This window comes from Strongylocentrotus purpuratus, unplaced genomic scaffold, assembly GCF_000002235.5.
Source record: "Strongylocentrotus purpuratus isolate Spur 01 unplaced genomic scaffold, Spur_5.0 spur5_scaffold_6, whole genome shotgun sequence".
In the NCBI taxonomy this organism is placed as follows: Eukaryota; Metazoa; Echinodermata; class Echinoidea; order Camarodonta; family Strongylocentrotidae; genus Strongylocentrotus; species Strongylocentrotus purpuratus.
Genome location: NW_022145612.1, coordinates 25,063,265 through 25,084,959, shown reverse-complemented (window position 1 = coordinate 25,084,959; position 21,695 = coordinate 25,063,265). Strand labels below are relative to the sequence as shown.

At 35.6% G+C, this 21,695-nt stretch overlaps 3 protein-coding genes across 3 annotated transcripts; 2 read left to right on the top strand and 1 right to left on the bottom strand.

Moving 5' to 3' along the window:
- The first annotated feature begins 17 nt into the window (after window positions 1–17).
- LOC115917898 (cyclin-Q-like) lies at window positions 18–6,413 on the top strand. Its single transcript, XM_030972391.1, has 6 exons — window positions 18–171; window positions 1,369–1,544; window positions 2,181–2,389; window positions 3,213–3,327; window positions 3,699–3,947; window positions 4,789–6,413. The coding sequence occupies exons 2-6, from the start codon at window positions 1,431–1,433 to the stop codon at window positions 4,873–4,875; spliced, it is 774 nt and encodes a 257-aa protein (XP_030828251.1). The 5' UTR covers window positions 18–171; window positions 1,369–1,430; the 3' UTR covers window positions 4,876–6,413.
- Window positions 6,414–6,757: 344 nt separating this feature from the next.
- LOC115917899 (ribonuclease P protein subunit p14-like) lies at window positions 6,758–10,970 on the bottom strand. The gene is made up of 4 exons (XM_011671047.2): window positions 10,589–10,970; window positions 9,629–9,790; window positions 8,085–8,163; window positions 6,758–7,721 (listed from the first exon to the last, which is right to left on the bottom strand). The coding sequence occupies exons 1-4, from the start codon at window positions 10,624–10,626 to the stop codon at window positions 7,650–7,652; spliced, it is 351 nt and encodes a 116-aa protein (XP_011669349.2). The 5' UTR covers window positions 10,627–10,970; the 3' UTR covers window positions 6,758–7,649.
- Window positions 10,971–11,048: 78 nt separating this feature from the next.
- Window positions 11,049–21,381, top strand: LOC592923 (splicing factor 45). The gene is made up of 12 exons (XM_030972454.1): window positions 11,049–11,202; window positions 11,999–12,115; window positions 12,741–13,114; window positions 13,985–14,136; window positions 14,682–14,863; window positions 15,536–15,607; window positions 16,399–16,588; window positions 17,149–17,303; window positions 17,689–17,825; window positions 18,499–18,597; window positions 19,453–19,525; window positions 20,148–21,381. The coding sequence occupies exons 2-12, from the start codon at window positions 12,034–12,036 to the stop codon at window positions 20,243–20,245; spliced, it is 1,614 nt and encodes a 537-aa protein (XP_030828314.1). The 5' UTR covers window positions 11,049–11,202; window positions 11,999–12,033; the 3' UTR covers window positions 20,246–21,381.
- The last annotated feature ends 314 nt before the right edge of the window (window positions 21,382–21,695 follow it).

Here is a 21,695-nt window from a genome sequence, read left to right as displayed (position 1 = left end):
AAGTGAACTGAGAAAAATGGCAGCCCCCATGGATTTTTTAGGAAATGTGAGCCAAGCTTGAGTTACACGACGCTCTTGACTCTCGATGGAAAGGAAGTTCTGTTCTGAAGATATGTCCAGGTTCCATGACATCATACTTAGATTCGAATCTATACCCCGATTAGTTTGACTGTAAGTTTTCTAAGCGTAGACGCGCGTAGTCTAACTTGGTAATTTTATATTATAATTCAGGGCCAGGGCTTCAGTTCAGGCCAGGCCAGCGCAAGGCAGCCTGCCGAGCCTCGCTCGCGGGTTGTGCCTCGGTCTACCGGTGCATCCTGGCCCTAGCCCATAAGGTAGGACGAGGCTGAGGAGCCGTAGCGCCAGCGCAAGCACTTACACTGCACTGGTCCGGCTGCTGGTGGCCATGGGCCAAGCTACGGAGATGTCTTGTGTCTCTGATCTTCCTAAACTGATGAACAAAGATTGAAAGAGTCTGTAGCCATGGTAGCACTAGCAAACATCTCGTAAAATCAAGAAGCGTGAGTCATTCAGACATTGATTGAAGAAATAATCAGCCTCAGTTGCAATACCACCTGATTTATAGACCCTAGAATCTATATATTTTTTTTTTGCCAATTTAGAAAAACTGCAATTATTAAAATAATTTAGGAAGTAAAAAGATTGAAATTAGGAGCAGGGCCAGGGGATACGAGATGCAAAATACTTCAAAAATTGTAGTCGGTAGGTAATCTGGTTTAAAGTGATGTGGTATTCAGTGGTAACATTGTTGAAGGTTGATTAAAAAATTACGTAATTTAGGTATCTCTGAAATGTTGCCTATTATCTTCCTTTCGATGTACTAACCCTCTGACATGCAAAAATGCGTAACTTTCTTATTAGTTATCCGATTTTGCTCAAACCTTTTTTGATTGGTTTGTCTGATTTTTCTGCTTCTATTGAAAGTAATTTTTTTTTTAGAGTGGACTTGGCCTTTAGTATCATATTGCAAATAAGTATGAAAAAATCTATTCCGTCATCAATAACGAAGAAAATTAATGTCTATGACATTTTTCTGTACAGAGCAAATTGGTGAGGAGCTCCCAAGGTACGTTGAGGTGTTGATAAGTTTTGTTTGATTGATCGCAACTTCAAAATTCATAGCTGTCTTATTTTTAATTGAAATTTGCTCAAACAAACTTTCATTTACCTGTTTTTCTCTTTTTCTCTTTTTCTGCTTCGATTAAAACCAACTTAATATCAGGATGGACTTCCCCTTTCAGAGCCAGTCCGTGTCACTGATGTTCAACCTCAGTATCCATAACTATTAATTCTGAAAACAGAATGATCATAATCTATTTTTCCTTGTATCTTCTTATTCTTTTACAGCAAACTGAGACAAGGTCACATTCAAGCGCTGTTAGAACTTATCCTAAACTCTGCAAGCAGCAATGAATCACATCAAATTTGAAAAGTCTACAGTTATTGACATAGATATGGATGCTGATGGCGGTGAAGTTTTCAATATCGCCAGAGAAGATTTAGACAAGAAAACCCATTTTAAGGTTTGTGCTTCCTTTAAAGTGATGTTCATAAACCAAATCATGAAAGTTTGGGGGTTTTATTTTTCAATAAACTTTGAAGGTTTAGAGGACGAGATATGTTAGGTTTGCATATCTAGCTGGATAAACATGTTCTTTCCTTTTTATACACTACTTGGCAAATTTATAAACAATTATTTGAATTTAACAACATTAATAGAACCATACCTCTTATAATGAATTTGAAATCGACTCATCAATGAGATATTCACAACTGAGAAATACATGTACCTAAGTATATATCCTAAAGAGATTTCTCCATAATGCATTCATTCTAGAGACATTTCTTTCTTCCTCCATACATGTGTATATGTATTCCAAAGTTAGACAGTCAGGCAAATGTTTGACCATGTCAGCTTTACCACCACTGTGATTAATGTTATAGGTTATGGTTAGTGATGAAATACTCTGGTCATAGATTTTATCTACTTACATCAACATGTATACAAACTGTAGATTGTTGTGGGGCCAACTTGCATTTAGCATGTTTTAAATAGGAAGTTCTTTCATATGAAACCAATGTATATTAAAACAAATATGCCTGCGGCCAAGCACATCCCTGTGCTGACATGCTCATTCACATCGTACCTCCTTGTGTAGGTCATCCATTATGTGATGGAAGCCGGAATCAAGTTACACTTGGAATCTGTGACGCTGGCATCTGCATGCTGTATCTACCATCGCTTCTTTGCAGAGTGTGAGCTGAACAACTATGATCCATACTTGATAGGAGCTACAGCCATCTACCTGGCCACCAAAGTTGAAGAGCAGCATGTTAAACTTAGAGACATCATCAATGTCTGCTACAGGTATGACAGAAATGATGGACCATGTTTATATCTAATTCAAAAGCAGAGCCAAGCTCTGTGGTTTATTTACCATGGGCTTCAATATAACAATAAGAGGTCTAACAAATCTTTGCTGTAGCTATATGTTGGCAAAAACACCAGATCTTTAAAGTTGTCTGTAGACCGTAGACGTAAATTATTATATTGTTTTTAGAAAGAACAAAATCACAGGAACTTGGCCTTAAGTGTTTTGCTGCATCATGTATCCGTACGTACAAACTAAATTTAGAAAACAAATCAAAATATTTTTATTTTGAATTTCATTATTACTAACATTATTATTGGTATTATTGGTTTATATGTTTTGTCTTTCCAAATTGAAAGTTAGTGTCAAGGCTCAGTGGGTCACAATTTGTTTAAGTTCATATATTTTCTGTGTCATTGTAACATTTGTTTGTTAAACATGTACTTCTCTCTCTCTCTCTTATTTATTGATCTATGCAAATCATTCTCAACGTTCCTCTCAGAATTGTTTACTGGATCGATGAAGGCATTATAAATGCTGTTTTTTATATGATTATTTGTTCATTGTTATTTTGACTTTTAGAAGTGTACTGCAATTTGAGATCTTTTTTATCAATATAAGTTTGGGTCATTAAATTCAAGTTACATGAAACTCTGTATTCATTATTGATCTCAAAGAAGTTACCTGCATAACATAAACTGTGGTCACAGTGTCAGATTTAAAGAGTCATTCATTGGTAAATTCAAGACATAGGGAGTAGCATTCTGTTGTTCCAACTTTTCATTCATCTCTTTCTTTTTTTTCAAAATAATTTTTCAGGATTCTACATAAAGAAGAAACTCCATTGGAAGTTGGCAAACAATACTGGGAACTCAGGGACAGTCTTGTCAACTGCGAACTGCTCTTGGTCCGTATGCTCAAGTATAACCCAAAGGTATGTTGTCCTTAAAGAAAAAATAATGACATAATATTTACAATAAATCAAACTTACTCAGCTCTGTAGGGATGAATTCCTTGTTTTCTTTGTTGTACACATAATTTGTACCACATAATTTTTCATAGTGGGACACTTTGAGTTCAAAAGTATGACATAACATATTGAGCCCTATGTTTCCCCTCCATAAGCATAAACATAGTAATGTGGTTTCATTTGTATTTTCAAACATTGAAATAGGAGCTTCATCAATTTGTACAGGATCCATGTGTAAACAGGGACAGTGTTTTCCCTGGTATAATGAAAACTGTCTTTAAAAATTATCTAGTTTGTAACCAGAATTTGTTACTGCAAAACCGTTTCCTGTTTAGATTGGTGACCTACCCCACAAGTACCTTGTACATTACCTGAAGTCCCTGTCACACTGGATGGACAGAGATGTTTGGGATCAGACACCAGTCTGTCGGACAGCCTGGGCCATGTTGAGGGATAGCTACCATAGTGACATTGCCCTGCGTACCAAACCTCAACACATGGCGGTAGCTGTCATGTACTTTTCTTTACAATGTTATGGTCTGGAGGTGCCACTCAATGATGAGGCTGCCAATCCATGGTGGAAGGTTTGTTATTTTTTGAATGAAAAAATCCTTTTGAGTAGACCTCATGACGTTATAATTAATCTCGTATACAGTGTGAGTCAAAAAAAAGTTTACACCTATAAAATTGCTAATTATTTTAAAAAACATCTATGAACAGTAAATTATTATAAATATTATGAAAGAGTGTTTTATCCCGAATCATTTAGAATAATTTTATGTGATATGTGTTCAAGCTTGGATGTACAGGAGGCATTATTTGCGTGAACACAAGAAAAAGTGGCGGGTGGAAGTTTCATCACGGGGAGAAAGTCAGTAACCCCTCATAAGAGGGAAAATGTGGACTTTAATAAATGATGACGATGATTTAGTGTGTGCAGTTACCGGGTACTTAAATTTTGTGGATGTGCACAAAGGATATTTGCATGTATATCAAGGACGTAAGGGGCATTTTTCAGATTGCTATTCAGAACTATGGTTCTGTGTACATGAAGTACACATGAAGTATGTGCACTACTTTCTCCAATATGAGAGGAGAAAGTGGAATTAGTAGGGGGTTTCAACAACAAGAAAGGGGGAGGAAAAACATCAGGCCTGCCTGTATTGAGATCATGTAGGGGGAAATTGTCCAGATTTTTAATCTCTTTAAATATTACAGACTCTATGGTTTTAGATCGCTGTCGATTATCAAGGCGACGCATTGCACTGAACCCATTACAGTGGAAACGTGTTGTAATGAGTGACATTTGAACCATGAAAATGACATTGTTTTATCAAGTATCTCATAATGCCAGAGCTCTTTATTGCCCATTTCCAATTTACATGTACTGTGATTTATGACATCCATTTTAACTTCTGTTTGCAGGCATTTTCAGAGGACATTAGTGAAGAGATCATTCAGAAGATCGTCACTGAACTCATTGAACTCTACGAACTGGATGATAAAAGGTGACCTACAATTCAGCTTTATTAAGTGTGACGATAGCAGCAGAGATTGTGCATCTCGCCTCTTGTGAACTTGAGTCTTAAGAACGGGTCCAAACAGTTTTGCAAAAGTGCAACCAAGTTAAGGCATATTTTTATGTCTTTGTAGAGTCAGGAGTGGATTCAGCTTCATGACAAGGAGACAAGAACATGCCAACCATGACAATTCTCTCCCAACTCTGATATTATTCTGCCTCTGGTTCAACACATCAAGAATTTTGGTCAGTGCAACATATATGAGTAAATGCAATTTGCTGGACAAGAACCAAACCTCAGTTGTGCTCCTTAATGAAGAATTCAACACATAAGCTCCAATCCCCTTCCAGCTCCTTTCATTCCATTTTATTAAAAAAAAAACTTGGTTTAAAGGGCGTTGTCCACCTGAACCCTTTAAATATTGTGTTTCATTTTAAGTGACAGAGAAGTGTTTAATGAGGAAGAAAATTGTGCCATGTTGAAATATTATATGGCTGGTTACACAAGTTAAGTTTGAACTTGATTCCAATGTGTATTTGAATGAATTTGAGAAATTGATATTCCAGATCCCTTCTTAATTATGCTATTTCCAGATACATGTACTTAATATGATAAAAACTATGTGTAGTACATGGACTCTTTTCTTCTTGAAAGGACTCGACAACTGATGTGATAGCGTTACCGCATGGCTAAAATGCCACTGTGAGGGCATCACACCCAAATGCTGCATAGTGAAACTTTATAATGCTGCCAGTTTGGAGGAGTAGATTTCAATTGTGATAACTAATCATTAGAGTACTGTAATCAATTCAGGAAGTTTTTACTACTTGCACCCACAGCAGTTTATATCCCTTTGTAAAATACAGTTAACTCTGCACAACTCAAATTCTCCCCAAGACGAATCTATCCTTGGAACAAATTATGCTACACATTTTATTTACACTTTCTAATTAGAATTTTGCGTAAGTCAAACAAAAAGTATTTATTGCGGTCCCAACAGATTCTGTAATATTGATTTTACCCTTTTAAAATAATAAAGTTGGAAGAATGTAAAGTGTTACACCCTGCAATAAGGTGGACGAGTCTTTATTGGTACTGTACCTGCATTTTTGAAGATAGTACAGTAATAAATCAATGATCAGTTACCTTGACATTTTAAAGGTGAGGTAAATGATGATATCTACAACTTGTTTTAAATTTTGTATGAGATTTGTTACACCCTCATAAAATAAATAAATTTTCATTCAACAAAATGTCTCGTGTGTAGTTTATCTGCTCGACTATTTAATAAAGTATGAAAAAGATATGGTCAGGAAGCCCTTTAAAGCTTTTCTGTAGGTTTAAAAAGTGGCATTTCTTTTGAGATTCTAAAATTTTAATTCTTTGTTTTTTTATTCTCTAGGTTATCGTCGGGTTCAAATGACAAATTGAATATGTCCTTTATGTAACAAATCTGTAAGGGTGAATACATGAATAAATAATATAGTTGTTCATTTTGAATAACTTGGACAAATAACATAGAGAAACATATATTACATTCTGAGAATTCGCAGTTTATTGCTTCACACCTTTCAATTGCACTAACAAACAGAATGACATTTTATGAAAAAGTAAATTGTCCATGAGAGGTATTTCTTTGATGCATGTATATCATGAAACAGAAAATCATATTTGCCTACCGGTACACATTCAAGATTGAACAATTTTCATCACTGCTCAGTATTATATAATAAAGCCCCTCTAAAGTGTTGGGAGCCCCAAAGTCGACAAAAATTTGATGGCAAAATTTCACTTAAATTGTATCATAGTTTGAAAGATGATGTCATTTAAAACACACTTCTGCAAAGAATCCCCCCCCCAAAAAAAAAAAAAAAAAAAAAAAATGTGTCTGAAGACAAATATTGATAAAAGAAAACATAATTTGGGTTTTCTGTTGTAGGCAGAAAACCTACATTTAGTACTGGTATACTTTCATCAATATTAGACTTCAAACACATTTGTTTTGAAAATCTTGCAGAAATGTGTCTTGAATGACATCCTCTCTCACTGTCACATTATGAAATTTAGCCATCAAATTTTTGGGGCTCCCAAGAGTCCCAACACTTTAGAGGGGCTTTAATGAAGATTGAGAAATGAGAAATATATCAGGCATGGTATATACACTTGATTAATAATACACAGACACAAATGCATGTATACCGCAGTACTCTGTTCAGTTTGAGTCTACAACACAAAATCCTTTCTTGTTCTGTGACTACATGTATTTGACATTGGGCAAAATGTGGAAATCAATACACATGGTTCTCAGTTCAAAATTGATTTGAAATGTTTAGAATAGTGGCATTATAACCTGCTTAGAGAACACAGTAAGCTTGGTATTCATGGGCAAGTCGAAGGTCCCTAAAATTCATTCAGCGTTCCATACATTACCAAGTATTGTGGAGTTCTGAACTTAAATCAACAACGAACGTGCCGTTGCTCCTCATATTTCATCCGATCTGATTACTAGAAGGGCTCTTAATACATATATGATCAGACACATGAAAATCTGAGATGTGGTCACTGGTCAGTTACATATGAGACAAAATAGCTTGGACTAGCTTGCCTTGGGTACACCCTAACACAATCCTGATTAATCCAGGTGTGTTAAAGGACATTGCAACACCATGAATGAGTAGCATCTCCATTGTCCATGGCATATTTTTTTTTGCTGGTCCATGTCTGGAACCAATTTCTCAAACGTACATCTCGATTTTATAATTCCATTCATCCACATCCGCCGAGCTCTGCTTCCTCTAGTTTTCTGAATTCTTTCGGTGGGATGAAATCAGAAGGCTCCTGTGAAATGTGAACATGAAAGAAAAAACTGTTTAAAACTTCAAAATCCATTTCAGTAAGTTCACAAAGGGTCCCTGGAAGGCTAGAACAGTTCTATTTTTACTCACAAGAATGGCTAGATATCTCCCTTGCACAACTCACACACGCCACTATCAATATTTACAGCTGTAGTGATCTTTTGCTATTTTATTTAAAAAACAAGAAGGTGATGAATGCATTTTGGTTTTCAAATTTTCCATCTGTATATTAATGTCCCTAATCATGAATCAGGACTAATTGGTTGTGATGTACTACCACTTCCATAGACTGATGTTACACTGCAGAGTGTACATAGCAAGGTTAAGTGTGTAATATAAAGCTCACCTTTCGCACAGTGAAAGCACATCTCTGGCTTTCATAATATCCATACAGTGTCAATGCACTCCACAGCTTCACCAAATCGCTAAATGATAAGAAATGTGGAGCATTATATACTAGGCATCATATACTAAATCAGTCATTTTATAATGAATTAAAACTTTGAATGTACACTGAATGCAATTGAAGGACATCACATAATTACCATAGTTGGATCACAAAATTATTTGGAATTCAGTCAATTCTCCTCCAATCATTTAACAGGGGTCCAGACAACTCGCCACAAAGACAACCCGCCCCAAGACAACCCGCCACAATACCCTGGACATCACGCCACAATACCCTGGACAACCCGCCACAATACCCTGGACAACTCGCCACAGCCTTTTCGGACAACTCGCCACACTTTTTCCCATCATGATTTCTAGATCTAAAATGAAATGAAATTGTCATTTTTCATGATTTTCGTGCTTTTATAAACACAGTCATTACAAAGAATAAAGAATAAAGTTGATTTCCCTAATTGTAACAATAATATATATTGAAATGAAATTGTCATTTTTTATGATTTTCGTGCTTTTATAAACAGTCATTAAAAAGAATAAAGTTGATTTCCCTTGTAACAATAATATACTTTTGATCTAGAGGTCTATAACAGCTGCATTTTTCTGTCCCAGAATTTTTTTATGGTAGGATACTGGAAGCACTGGCGTACTGATGGGGGGGGGGGGGGGGGGGGGGCAGGTAATATTAGAATGTAAAGATACGCCAAAGATACATAGCAGCATATTCCTACCATTAAAAAGTTTCCTGAGACATGAACTTAAAAATCGTAGTCGTAACTCGTAGTCGTAGTACGCCTGGCTTGGGTTCGTCCAAAATAGATTCTTGTTGCAAGCGCAAGGAAAATCATCTTTATTCTTTAGAACAGCTCTCAAAATACTCACAATTTCCATGTTTCCTGTCATAACTGTGTTTTTAAAAGCACGAAAATCATGAAAAATGACAATTTCATCTAAGATGAGGGATTTTAGATCTAGAAATCATGAGGGGAAAAAAGTGTGGCGAGTTGTCCGAAAAGGCTGTGGCGAGTTGTCCAGGGTATTGTGGCGGGTTGTCCAGGGTATTGTGGCGGGATGTCCAGGGTATTGTGGCGGGTAATTGTCTTGGGGCGGGTTGTCTTTGTGGCGAGTTGTCCGGGATTCATTTAACATGGCATGTGTAATTTGCAACATGTACATGTACATTATGTGTCATATTTTTTAAATGTTTAAAATTGTGCATTTGGCATTCAAAGACAATTGACTAGTAAACAATTTTAAAATGGTACCAGTAATTAAAATAATTGTATATAATGGAGGTAAAGAGGAAATATATGATATACTGTTGAAGTAACCATTCAAGATTTTTAATTTTCAGCTGTTTTTGTGTACATTTTGTTTGTTTGATATGAAACAGAGTATGTGAATTTTTGAAAAATATATTCCCATTATAATTTCATTAAAATATCCCATGAAGTCCAAGACATGATCTGGTGAACAAATACCCACCTCTCCTGAACTCTAAGAACTCCCTGCAAATTCCCAGAATTGTACATCACAAGATCTACCGCCATTGCTGCCCCAACATCACCATGCAGTTGCTTCAAGGCCAAAGTTACAATCCCCTCAAACATTGTCTCTTCAACATGTGGTGCTGAGCTTTCAAACTCTCTGTCACAAAATATGAATAAAACAAAATTACAACATCGACAACTTGGTAAATTCGTCTAAAAGTAATTTAAGGTAATATGAAGTTTTGGGAAATGTTGAAAATTGGGTGGATAGTGATTCTTTACAATTTTGATATATTTGGATGCCCCTGTGGATGCATTACAAGCACTAGAAAATTTAGGTCCTAAAACACTTCTGCTTTCAAGAAAAATTGAATATAAAAATTTACTGGTGCTCCCGGTAAATTTTGATAAATTTCAAATAGCGCCTACGGCCGTACAATGGTAGCTGCGACCATGAAAATCTAAGATGTTGTTTCCAAACGGGAATAGCTAATCGATCGATTTTTGTCTAGAAACATTGTTTTATAGCTTAATTGATATCTTGAACTTGAGAGGCCCCCCCCCCCCCCCCCCGCCACTGGATGTCACCACTCCAGCAAAGCATTTGATAGTCGACACTTATGTATTGCACACTATAAATGCAAACGATGAAGACGATGTTGCTTGACAGTACTAGTACTAGACTTACAATTTGAATTTTAAAAATATTCTTTTTAACATCAGTAAGTTGACCAAAATTGTATTTTACTGCTATTTAGGTGTCATCAATTGTCACTAAAGTACCGATTTGAGTGAAATCAGTTGAGTTTTGTACAGTGGTGTTTGAAATGTTGAGAATCAATATCACATGCAGCCAGGATAATGCACTATGCAGCTTTGTGTGGATGTCGTGGATGTCCAACTCTCGATCTACTTCTAAATCTAAGACATGGTACTCATATTACTTGATACTCACAACATGACATCTAGATAAATGTCTGCGCTGCTGTCCATAATGTCAAGAAGGTTGATAGTCGACTTCTTTAAGTTCTTTTCTCTTGGTTATCCTGAATTACAAGTTGGGGAGAGCCCGGAAGACGGAGTAGCTAGACACCACCAGTGAAGGGCACGTGTTTACTGACACATACGCGGTTCGACAACGATAATCCAGCCGAAGCTTCGGCGCATGGGCTCACTCTGATCTGCCTGTTCTAGGGGTAATGTACGCGCGCTAAACGTATGTTGTCTGCTCTTCATGTCCTCGAACAATTTGTATTTTGTAGTACACTTTTAATACTTATGAAAAGTGCAACTATTCAAATGTGAGAAATAAATTAAAATTGATTTATTACGAAATTTAATTATGAATTACGCTAAAGTGTAATTTAATTAACAAAGTCTGTCATTTCATTGGAGTAAATTACCAAATCATGTGATTACACATTAGGCTTTTTCGGCGACCACCAAGGCAAGACAGCCACGATTTCTCTTCTGTTATTTACCATTCGTATCTATATTCAACTTTTCTAACCACTTGTAGGTGTACGCAACCACATATATTTACAGATATTGACATTCCGCCACATCAAGGTATGTAAAAATGTGTAGGTTTCACGCATATTACATGTTACGATTAGATCTAACTCCGGGAAGCTCCAACACCGGCGCGCCGGTGTTGGAGCTTCCCGGAGTTAGATTAGATCTAGACCTACGAACCATTTTTTACACTTGAGTTCCAGATCTAACTTAGACTCCTAACTTAACTTAGATCTAGATCTAATCTAGGCTAGAGCTGTTGTACAGAATGTGATGGGTATTGTGAATGAAGATTGGAAAGCGTGTTCACACTGATCACACAAAATAACTCTATTTTTATTCTCGCTACGTACGAGGAAGCAAGGTTGCACAGACAATAAAAAACAAGATAGACTAAATTGTATTCCCTTAATTTATCATTATTTTAATATTAAGTTATCTAGATCTAGATCTAGGTCTAGTGCACTATGACTGAGTATAGATCTAGACTCTACGGTAATGCAGGCAAATAAAAATGAATTCGAAATGACATGAATGAGAAGAAATGAGAATTGGCATTGCAGGGAGATAGTCTAGATCTAGAGTCTAGGTCTAGACAGAGTAGAGGCTGACGAACGAAAGAGTCAGAAATTTTCGGAGATACATTGACCAATAATAAATGAAATGCATGGACATGATTAATTCATTGAATACGACTGAGTAGAAATGATGTTGAAAGTCCAATGAAGATGATGACTGGTGATGAACGAGAAAAGGGGCTCGCGCGATGATGATGCGGAGGCTTGGTGGCGGAAACGCTACTGGTATGGTAAAGGAAATTTTTGCCTTGTTTTTGATATATTTTCAGAAGATTGATGAGGAAGTCTGCAGATCTGTTTGTATACAATGTCGCTCTATGATGGATTGGGAGTGGATACAGGACCATCAAAGAAGGACAGCTCTGCTGGTGACAAAAAGGGCGATGTGTGTAAGTCAAAAAATGTATCGTGGTAATCCGACATTTACTTCGGTGACAATTGCTCTGGGCCTTCATCAGAGATGTGGGATCAGGGCTTGGGTTGCCATTGGATTTATGTATTATGTTTTGGCGACGGTTGAAGTTAGAAATTTGTATAGTGTTACGAATGATAGCAGAATAGTTTTTGCTAGAGCTGCTAGAGCATGTGTTATAAAATCCTTCTTTGACCTTCAAATTGAACTTTGCAGGGTGTTTATATGCAGGCTAAGTATTTGTCCAGTTGCATTCAAAACAAGCCCCATTTATTTGAATACAAACACAAATTTCCACACAATTTTGTTTTAATTTTGTTTTGATTAAATTTTAGATCATCTTTTAGGCCTAGTCTTTCATTGCAAGGGTAGTTATACAAATACCTACCAAAATAGAGTCCAATACTCTACAGGTCCTAAATTTCAAATTATGTATAATTGGAATGAAACTTAAGCTACTGGTTATGTAAGTTTTTGTTTAATCCTTTATATTTTCGGTCGATCATTTAGATTAATCAGGCCATCGAATCGCCATTTTCAGAGACTTTGTATGATACTTTCTTCTAAACTCTTGTATTACCCTGCAATTTTTTTCTTCTCAGCTGGATGGTCAGCGGGTATCAAGATGATGCAGTCGCATCTTCGCATGAAGAAAGCTGCTCTAACTGAAGCCCAGCGCAAGATGAAACAGCCATCCGGCCGTCCAGTCCTTGACCCAAAGAAAGTACCAGCACCTGGTCTTGGTTCTAGTACTGCACCTGCAAGTAGTTCCAGGTCAAGTGGGGATGTAAGCGGAAGGGATGTAGGAGGAAGGGATGTCGGTGGAAGGGATGCAGGAGGAAGGGATGTTGGTGGAAGGGATATCGGTGGAAGAGATGTTGGTGGAAGTACTGGACTATTGGATGATCATCCCAGGTTCAGACCGTCAAATCTACCACCACCGTCAAGACCATCATCTTCATCTTCACCAAGATTGGTAAGCCCTTGACAATAGCATCTTCAAGCAGTGCTGTGTTATCAAGTCCATTTTGGCGCAGAAAACATAAACAAGTACATGAATTCTGTATGTACTATCTATTAGAGTCATGACAAACTCTTATAGATAGAAATAATAGAATTTATACAACACCTACGTGGATCCTTGTCTTTTGATTGGAGGATTGTTGGTCACATGATATTCAATATGTTATATTGCACGGTCATGCATTTTTGGTTATATGCAGACTGCGTACCTCTCTGCCGTGCGCGCACGTATCCCTGTGTGTATCTGACGGGAAGGCAATCTGAATGTAATCGAGAAGGCTTGACTCCAACTTTAATTTATCTTTAATGCAAGGAGTAAAGCATAATTTGTTGATTAACATTCTATTAGATCTTCTTCGAATTTGTATAAAACAAATAATGAATGTTTTTCATTCGTTCAATGGTGCAAATATTTTCATTCGTTTAAAGATTAACGTTAATTCTATTCAAGTCGGCTGACGCCTCGTTGAATAGAATGTTAATCTTTCAACTCGTGACAATATTCGCACTATTGAACTCATAACCATTCATTATTTGTATAATATTTGATCTGGATGCCAAGCAAACAGGTTTAATCCCAGTGATTAGCTTCTGCATGTCCCAGACTCCCAACACCATTCAAACAATTAAAACATCATAGTAGTTGTAGTAAATGATGTAATGATCTATATTTCACATCTGTTCTGACATTGTAAATAAACTTTATATATTATTCAGTTCAACAATATCACAAGATGTAGACCTGCAAAAAGAAATCCGGTTTGACAACTTATGTAATTTTTTATTCCCCCCCCCCTTTTTTCTTCTGTGTGTGTGTATTTAGGCTCCTTATTTGCCATCAAGTAGCCTTGGTTCAGATGGTGAAAATGAGTATGATCCAGCTTATCCAAATGAATATGAGAAGGTTGCAAAGAAATTACGAGAGAAGAGGGAAAGGGAGAGGGATGAGCAAGATAAAAGAGAACGAGAAGAAAGGTAAGTCCAAGGTGTGATCACTAGGAACGCGATGATGTGTTATTTACAGTTAATCCACAATTTTATTTAATGTCTTCGGCAATGGGGTTTGATAACACTATGCATTTGGGGAATTAGTTCAGATTTTAAGCTTGTGAATCATAATGAAGTTTACAAATTTTAAATGTAGATTATAAATTGAATAACTTAAACTTGAAAATGCATATTTTCCCATGTTGCATGACCTGAATCACCTGATATATTATTGCATGAATTTCTTGATTTGCCATTGATTAATTTCTCATGATTATTTTTCATTGACTATTGGTTTTTTACTTCATGTCTAGAACAACATGTAATATAGGAAGAATATTGTTTTACTTTTTAATATATATCTAACTTACAATGTAGAATTCTTCCCCATATTTTATCTTCGATAATAAACTAGTTTCCATCAGTTTTTCAGTCTTTCATAATTGCTAAATATTCAAATTAATTTATATTATGTTGTCACTATAAAAGTGTTATCATAACAACAATATTTGAAAAAATTAAAAACTCTCCAGGAGGAGACGTCGTGAAAAAGATCGTGAACGAGACCGAGAAAAGGACCGTGACCGCGATAGGGAACGCCGTGATCGTGACCGCGATCGAGAAAGAGATCGAGAAAGAGAACCACAAGGATTTTCCAGACGTCCAGTCATGGAGGATGATGAGGATGACAGAGACAGAGAGAGGAGAAGAAACAGTATGTATAAATGCACTGGTTTTTCCTTGGTCCATATTAACATTGTGGTAGAAGAGAACCTGAAGAAGGGACAGATTACATTTGTCCAATGAGAGGGATAAAGAAGAAGAAACAATACAACAAAAGGGCAAGGCTGAAGTGGTCTTTATTTGATTCATTTATTTCTGTTTGATTTTCTTTTTCTTTTGCATTTTTACAAATATATAACAAACAAAACATTGCAAATTTTAGACATTTCAAAAGAATGAGAGGGGCATTGCAGTCTGTGGGTAAGGCATCACCATAAAATGCTGTTTGACCTGTGGATGATTAGAGGCCCTATTTTAACAATTCTGATGTAATTAACATATATTTTGGGTTTTCATTTCTCACCTGATACTTAAATCAACCATTTGAGATTACACAAGTTAGCTTTATACATGTTATTAAAAAGTAGTACTATAAATCTTAGGTTAGTCATGGAATTGAATGTTAGTCATTAAGTAAAGCATTATACTCAAATTTTAAAGATAATTTATTTTTAATTCTTTTTCATTTTAAAACATGTATTTGTGGATCAAGATCAGATGCAGCATATGTCTTGATTACCTTTGCTCCTACAAATCCATTGATATTCTCAGTAAGAAGATAACATGTATTTCTTTTCTCTTGTGTATATCTGTCTTTCCACAGCTGCACAGCGAGCTGCTATTGCCCCTCCTTCCTCACTGATCAATGAAGATTCCCAGTCTAAAGATGATGGATGTAAGTATCCTTAGATTAATACTAGAAATGAATTTACAAAGACTTGGACCTTAAAGTCATCGTTTAACGATGTTAAATCTGAGATGCATGGCCCTACATGTTATCAGTGTCTGTGATATGGTGTAATATTGAAGCTCTACAAAAATTGCGCTTCAAAATGATCATGAAGTGCCTCGAAAAAGTAAAAATCTTTGAGTGACGGGTTTTACCGTACTCGTTTTCCCCAATAGGCTGTAGTGTTATAAAAACCGTTAGAAAAACGAATTCTGAAATTTCTAATTCCAATCATAGATATCTTGATAATCAGACAGGCGATTGGCTTGTAAAAGTCATGGAGTTCCTGACTGACCTAAAGGTTTATAATTATCATTGCAGCATGAGCTAAATCAAGGATTATTTCTAAAGGATCTAAGACAAAGTTACCGGATCCCTTTGATGGTGCAAAATAAATGCGGGTTGGTTCTTGTGAAATTAACAAAAATTTGGGGTAGATCATCCTCTGGCCCTCTCATCATTTGTGTTAAATAATTCGGATATTGATACATATTATCTATCCTGGATATATAGCATGAAATATAATGGAGCTCTTCAACATTTTGACTTTTTCTTGAGTTTTCTTACGATATAAAAATCAGTTATAAAGAAAAGTCAACATTAGTGAGGAAAAAAGGTATGCTGATTTCAAAAAATAATAATCATGACTCATGGAATTTTACCATAAACATTAGCAGTGTTAATTATATATGACATGTTACATCGATTGTTATAATTTCACACTAATTTTCATACAGTTGCAGCTCCTCTACCCCCTGCAAGAGATAGGCCTTATGCAGACATGAAGAGAAAGAACCACGACCATGATGATCTTGAGGGTGCTAAGACACCCCCTAGGATCAGTGAATTTGCCCCGCCTCAAGAGCAGAATACATTTGTCAAGCCTCCGACACCGAAAGCAAACTTTCAGGTCCCAGTAGGGCTGGGGTAAGTGGTCATTTTTTAAAAATATTTTTTTTTTTTTTTTTTTTGGGGGGGGGGTGCAATCTGCAGGGACTAGAAGCCTAAATCTGTCAGGATTTATGCCTAATTCATAACAAAATTGTGTAGGGATTAAAACTTATTTTTATCGGAAGTATCATTGCATGAATAAAAAAAGATGTCATGCATCCTTCCTTATCTTCTCGTGGCATTTTTGTAATAAAAAATTGATAACTTGGGGTAACTTTCAATTACATGCTTTCTGCCTGTTTCTCACATAATACATAATCTCATTGGATCAAAAAAAGAAAAATATAGTCATCTATCAACATTTTAGAACCATAAAACGACTTGCTGTATCAAATCAATTCATTCAACTTGGATATGATTTTAATAAAGATATATTTAGATTGTGAGATGGGTTGGTAATTCGATGAGAGATAATGGCATTTTCCCTGCAGTTCCCCTAAATAAAGATGAAATTGTTTATGTATTCATGCTTTAAAAATACAACCTTTTCTTTTTAGCAATTTCAATAAATATTTTTCCCCCTTTATTGTATACAGTGTTGACTCAGTGGCAATGAAAATCATGGCTAAGTATGGCTTCAAGGAAGGAGCAGGGTTAGGCAAGTCAGAACAGGGAATCAGTACAGCATTACAGGTGGAGAAGACAAGTAGGAGAGGAGGAAAGATCATCAATAAAGACAAAGAAATACAAGGTATGATCGTTAGATTTGATCTTTTGAATAGCAATTGATATAAAAGTAATCTTTATAATGTACGTGGTATGTTATTGCATTCCATTTATGTCAGCTGTACACTAGACAGGGGAATACAAAAATGGAAGGAAAATAAATCATGATCTGATTAGACAGAAATAGAAGAAAATTGAAATATATGAAATTGAAATACAGGTGAACTATTAAAATGTAATATTGATACCTTATACTTATTCTAAAGCTCTACCGGTACTACCAACATAATAACATTTATATTATAAGAATATGTCAATGTAACCAGTATTAAAAATGTATAGCATGATTGACCCCTAACTCTTTCAGAAGTCACATTATAAATGTATCTATCATGTTTCTCCTGTTGTAGAGCAAGTTGTGATGCCACCTCCACCAATGCCTCCTCCAGCATTTCCACCTCCAGCATTTCCACCAGCAGCCCCAAAGACAGGACCAGCACCCATCACAGATGTTCTCAGGAATCCTACCAAGATCCTTCTTCTTACAGTAGGTTCATGAAATAGGGGCAGAGACTGCCAGAGAGTATTCTTCCACAACTCCACTTGCCAATAGACACTCTCTTTTTTATCTGACCCTATCTTCAGGGCATGTCATACTCATTTGCAAATTTACACTCCCAGAGATTTTGTAAATTGGGTCATCCTGTTATAATGGTACTATTTCATAGTCACCTCCACGCTCTTTGCAGTATGGATCAGGTAGACTTTACATTATCAAATTAAGTATGTTCCCGATATTGAATATTGGTCTGTACAGCACTTCAAATTATTAAAAAACATATAGTCAATGGATACCTCGCTCAACCTAACAATTAGGGTTGTACCGATGGCCTTGTATAAATTCCTTTCGTCATTTCTGCTGAATGTTGTTAGACTCGGTGAGGTGGTGATCTCATTCAATGTTTTTATTTTTAAGTATCCGTTATGCAAGCATAAATCAAGATGCCGATTTGTTATCAACTTTGCATAATTGCATCATGGTGGAGGTAGAACTTAACATTTTCAAATATTAATTTTTATAGTTTTTTATCACTGGTTCATTTAATTACAACCGTAGGTTTTTTGGGGTACTAGTCAGAAAATAGTACATGTAGTATTTGATCTCTTCCTCATTCGATTTTACCATAGCCTTTTGTACCATTCCTGTTTTCTTTCTACAGAATATGGTAGGTCCCGGTGAGGTAGATGATGATCTACAGCCAGAGACAGCCGAGGAATGTTCCAAGTATGGAGAGGTTGTCAAGGTCCTCATCTATGAAGTAAGTGTGATGAAGGATCAGGGCCCTGTTTCATAAAACTTGTTATCAATAACAACTTACAAGCTACTGTTATAAGCTACTGAAATCATGGCATGTGATTGGCTGAGAGCAAATTTGTCATCGATATTTAGCATTTGTTATAGATTAAAAAATTTATGAAACAGGCCCCAGAGTCATTTGTGTTGGATACCTACCCAGAGAATCTTGGGGAATATCTCCATCATGCATGAAGTTGGTGAAATTAGTATGATCCCATTTTGAAAGAAATTATGCGGGGATGATGGGTTAATTAAACCACAGACTGAAATAAATCTCACCCGAACATTCAGCAATACTTTGAAACATAAAACATCCTCACATTTGAAATTGTTCGCCAGGGCTTTTGAAAGCAGCAATTAGCTACACTTTTTTATGTTTTCCTTCCAAATCCAAGCTTGTCATGACTTGGGTATAGAGAGCGACGGAAAAAATGAATTGATAAATAGTTTGTGATACCAGTCAATTAAGATTTTGTATGTTCTTCAAATATTGTATGTCACTGTAGAATTAGTGCTTGTTCACACTGTGTAATAATATGCTTTTGTAAATATGTTATTTCAAATACCCTTCTTTATACACAAACCCATGAACCGGGACCTACATAATACAAGCTTTACTTTTTAGTAGATCCCCCCCCCCCTTTATTGATTGATTTATATGATTGTATCCTCTGTTATAACTATTATCATGTACATTATGTTTTCTATATTGTATGTTTAGTTATAATAATTACCTTTGTTCATTATGTTCAACTATGTTATTTTTGATAAAGTGAAATAAAATAAACTTGAAACTTGAAACTTTGTTTTTCTCCAGGATCCCCTCAAAGTTGCCACTGAAGCTGTAAGGATATTTGTAGAATTCACACGGGTGGAAGCAGCAGTAAAAGGTAACACTACATCAATTTCGTTGATAACCAATTTTCTTCTAATGAGTGTTCATGGTACTCATTATTGACAGTAATATATTGATATGTATTGATAAGATTTTCTTAACAATCGCCCTGTTGTGAATATCTTGATAAGATATGGAGATCTTTCCATTTCGTCTTTGTTATATGGGGTTTCCCCCTGCATATGAAGATCTATGTCCTGAAACCCCGAGGTTTTGCTGAAAATGCTTCCAAGAGTGCACTTTGTCATGAATAGCCACAGTATATGCTTTAGTAACAAATAAATAGAGTTCGATTCTGTTCTTTATTTAGATATGAAAAACATTTTAATGGCCTTTTATTGGAAATTCTATGAATGAGATTTCATAGTTCCAAGGAAAACTTAAATACTTGTTTCAGTTGATATATCCTTTATATATTTTGTATTCTATTTGTTGAGTAACCACTTAAAAAAAAACACCTTTTAACTGAAATTTTGAATTCTGGTATACCCAGAATTCAAAATTTCAGTTAAAAGGTGACATTCTTCAATGCCATTGATTTTGTGGGCTACCCAAAGTTATGAAGGCCTTAAATAATCAAATTTCTTTTGTCTATATTCGACACTTTTTCATTTTAGCTGTGGTGGATTTGAACGGCCGTTTCTTTGGCGGTAGGATTGTGAAGGGATCCTTCTACGATCCGCAAAAGTTTGGGAAGTTTGAACTCACAGCATGAGCCTGTTTAAATGGTGAAGAAGCAGCTGGCCGGACCAGTGACGGTCAAGAATCCCAAAGCATCTTCCACGACTAGGACTGACCATCAAATCTATGCTACCTATTAACACATCCCCCTTTTGGGACTGCTCTCAGATCATGTTTTATTTAATTATTTGATTAATTATTTTCATGTATCAGGCATAAATGTTCATTTCTATTTCCTTCTTTTCTAAGCGCATAGGGACTTTCTTTGTGTTCCTATGGGCTATACAAAAATAGTTAATTATTATTATTATCATTATTATTATTTCCTAGTAAAAAATATGTGATCTTTATGGATGATATACATGTATAACACCATTTTAACGAGATTCCATTGTAATGGGATGGTTGATTGGACCATCTTACAGCTGTTTTGCATTTGCTTAGCAGAGTTTGAAACCAAAAAATTGTCTTAACAATAAAAGAGTTTTTAGGCCATAAAAACTAGTCATAATATAGTGAAACAGAAAGCCATTTCAGTCTATTGATGTTTAAAATTAGTTCTGAAGTTTATTTTCATGGTAACATAATATTGATGATTTATTAAATAAGTATAAGAGAAACAATTCACAATCATTGCTATTTTGATATTTACTTATATACAAAGAAGAACTGTTTGCAAAATATAGATCCTAAAACTGGTGTGTAGGTACTTGTATTCATGAAAATGTGAGGTTATTACACACTAGAACAGAAATGAAGGCTCAAAGAACTTTCAATTTGTATTTTCTTGATCATGATGATCATTTCTACAGTGTATTTTGTGATTATTTGCTACTTTAAAGATGTACATGTATTCTAGGAATTAAAGAAATTAAAGCAGATTTATCATGGTTTACTCTTTAACAAAAACTACACGTACTGCAGTAAGGTACATGTAGTTCCATGTTACAGAGGTGCTTGATACTGAAAAAATATATCTCTATGGAATAGTTCAATTTGGATTAAATCATCTTATTTTCAAGTTTTTTTGTGCAAGGGTATTACGTGTACATTGATTCAATTGTATCATCATTCTCTGGTAACAAGTATCATGAATAATTCGAGACTGGTCATGTTGATGAATGTGTACATAAAGTGTCATGTAAATAAATGTGAAGAAATAAATCTCAATGGAATGTTTTGTGGATCTTATTCATCGTAATTGTTTATTTAAACAAATTTAACAAACTGCAATGATAACCATATCGTCTGTTCAGAGCAAGATGGGTGTTAACTCTGTGTGAAAGTATATGAGTTAACGCCCTGTTCGGATCAAAACGGAAGATATATGGTTGGACTTATTTTACTGTAAGTAAGTGACTGTGTTGTTCTATATTTTGCAATCTTATAGACAGAAAGGACTCGTCTTCTCTTGAACACCACGTTAACCAATTTCATGCACAAATCCATAATCTCAACATTGGGGAAATTTTATTTTCAGACAC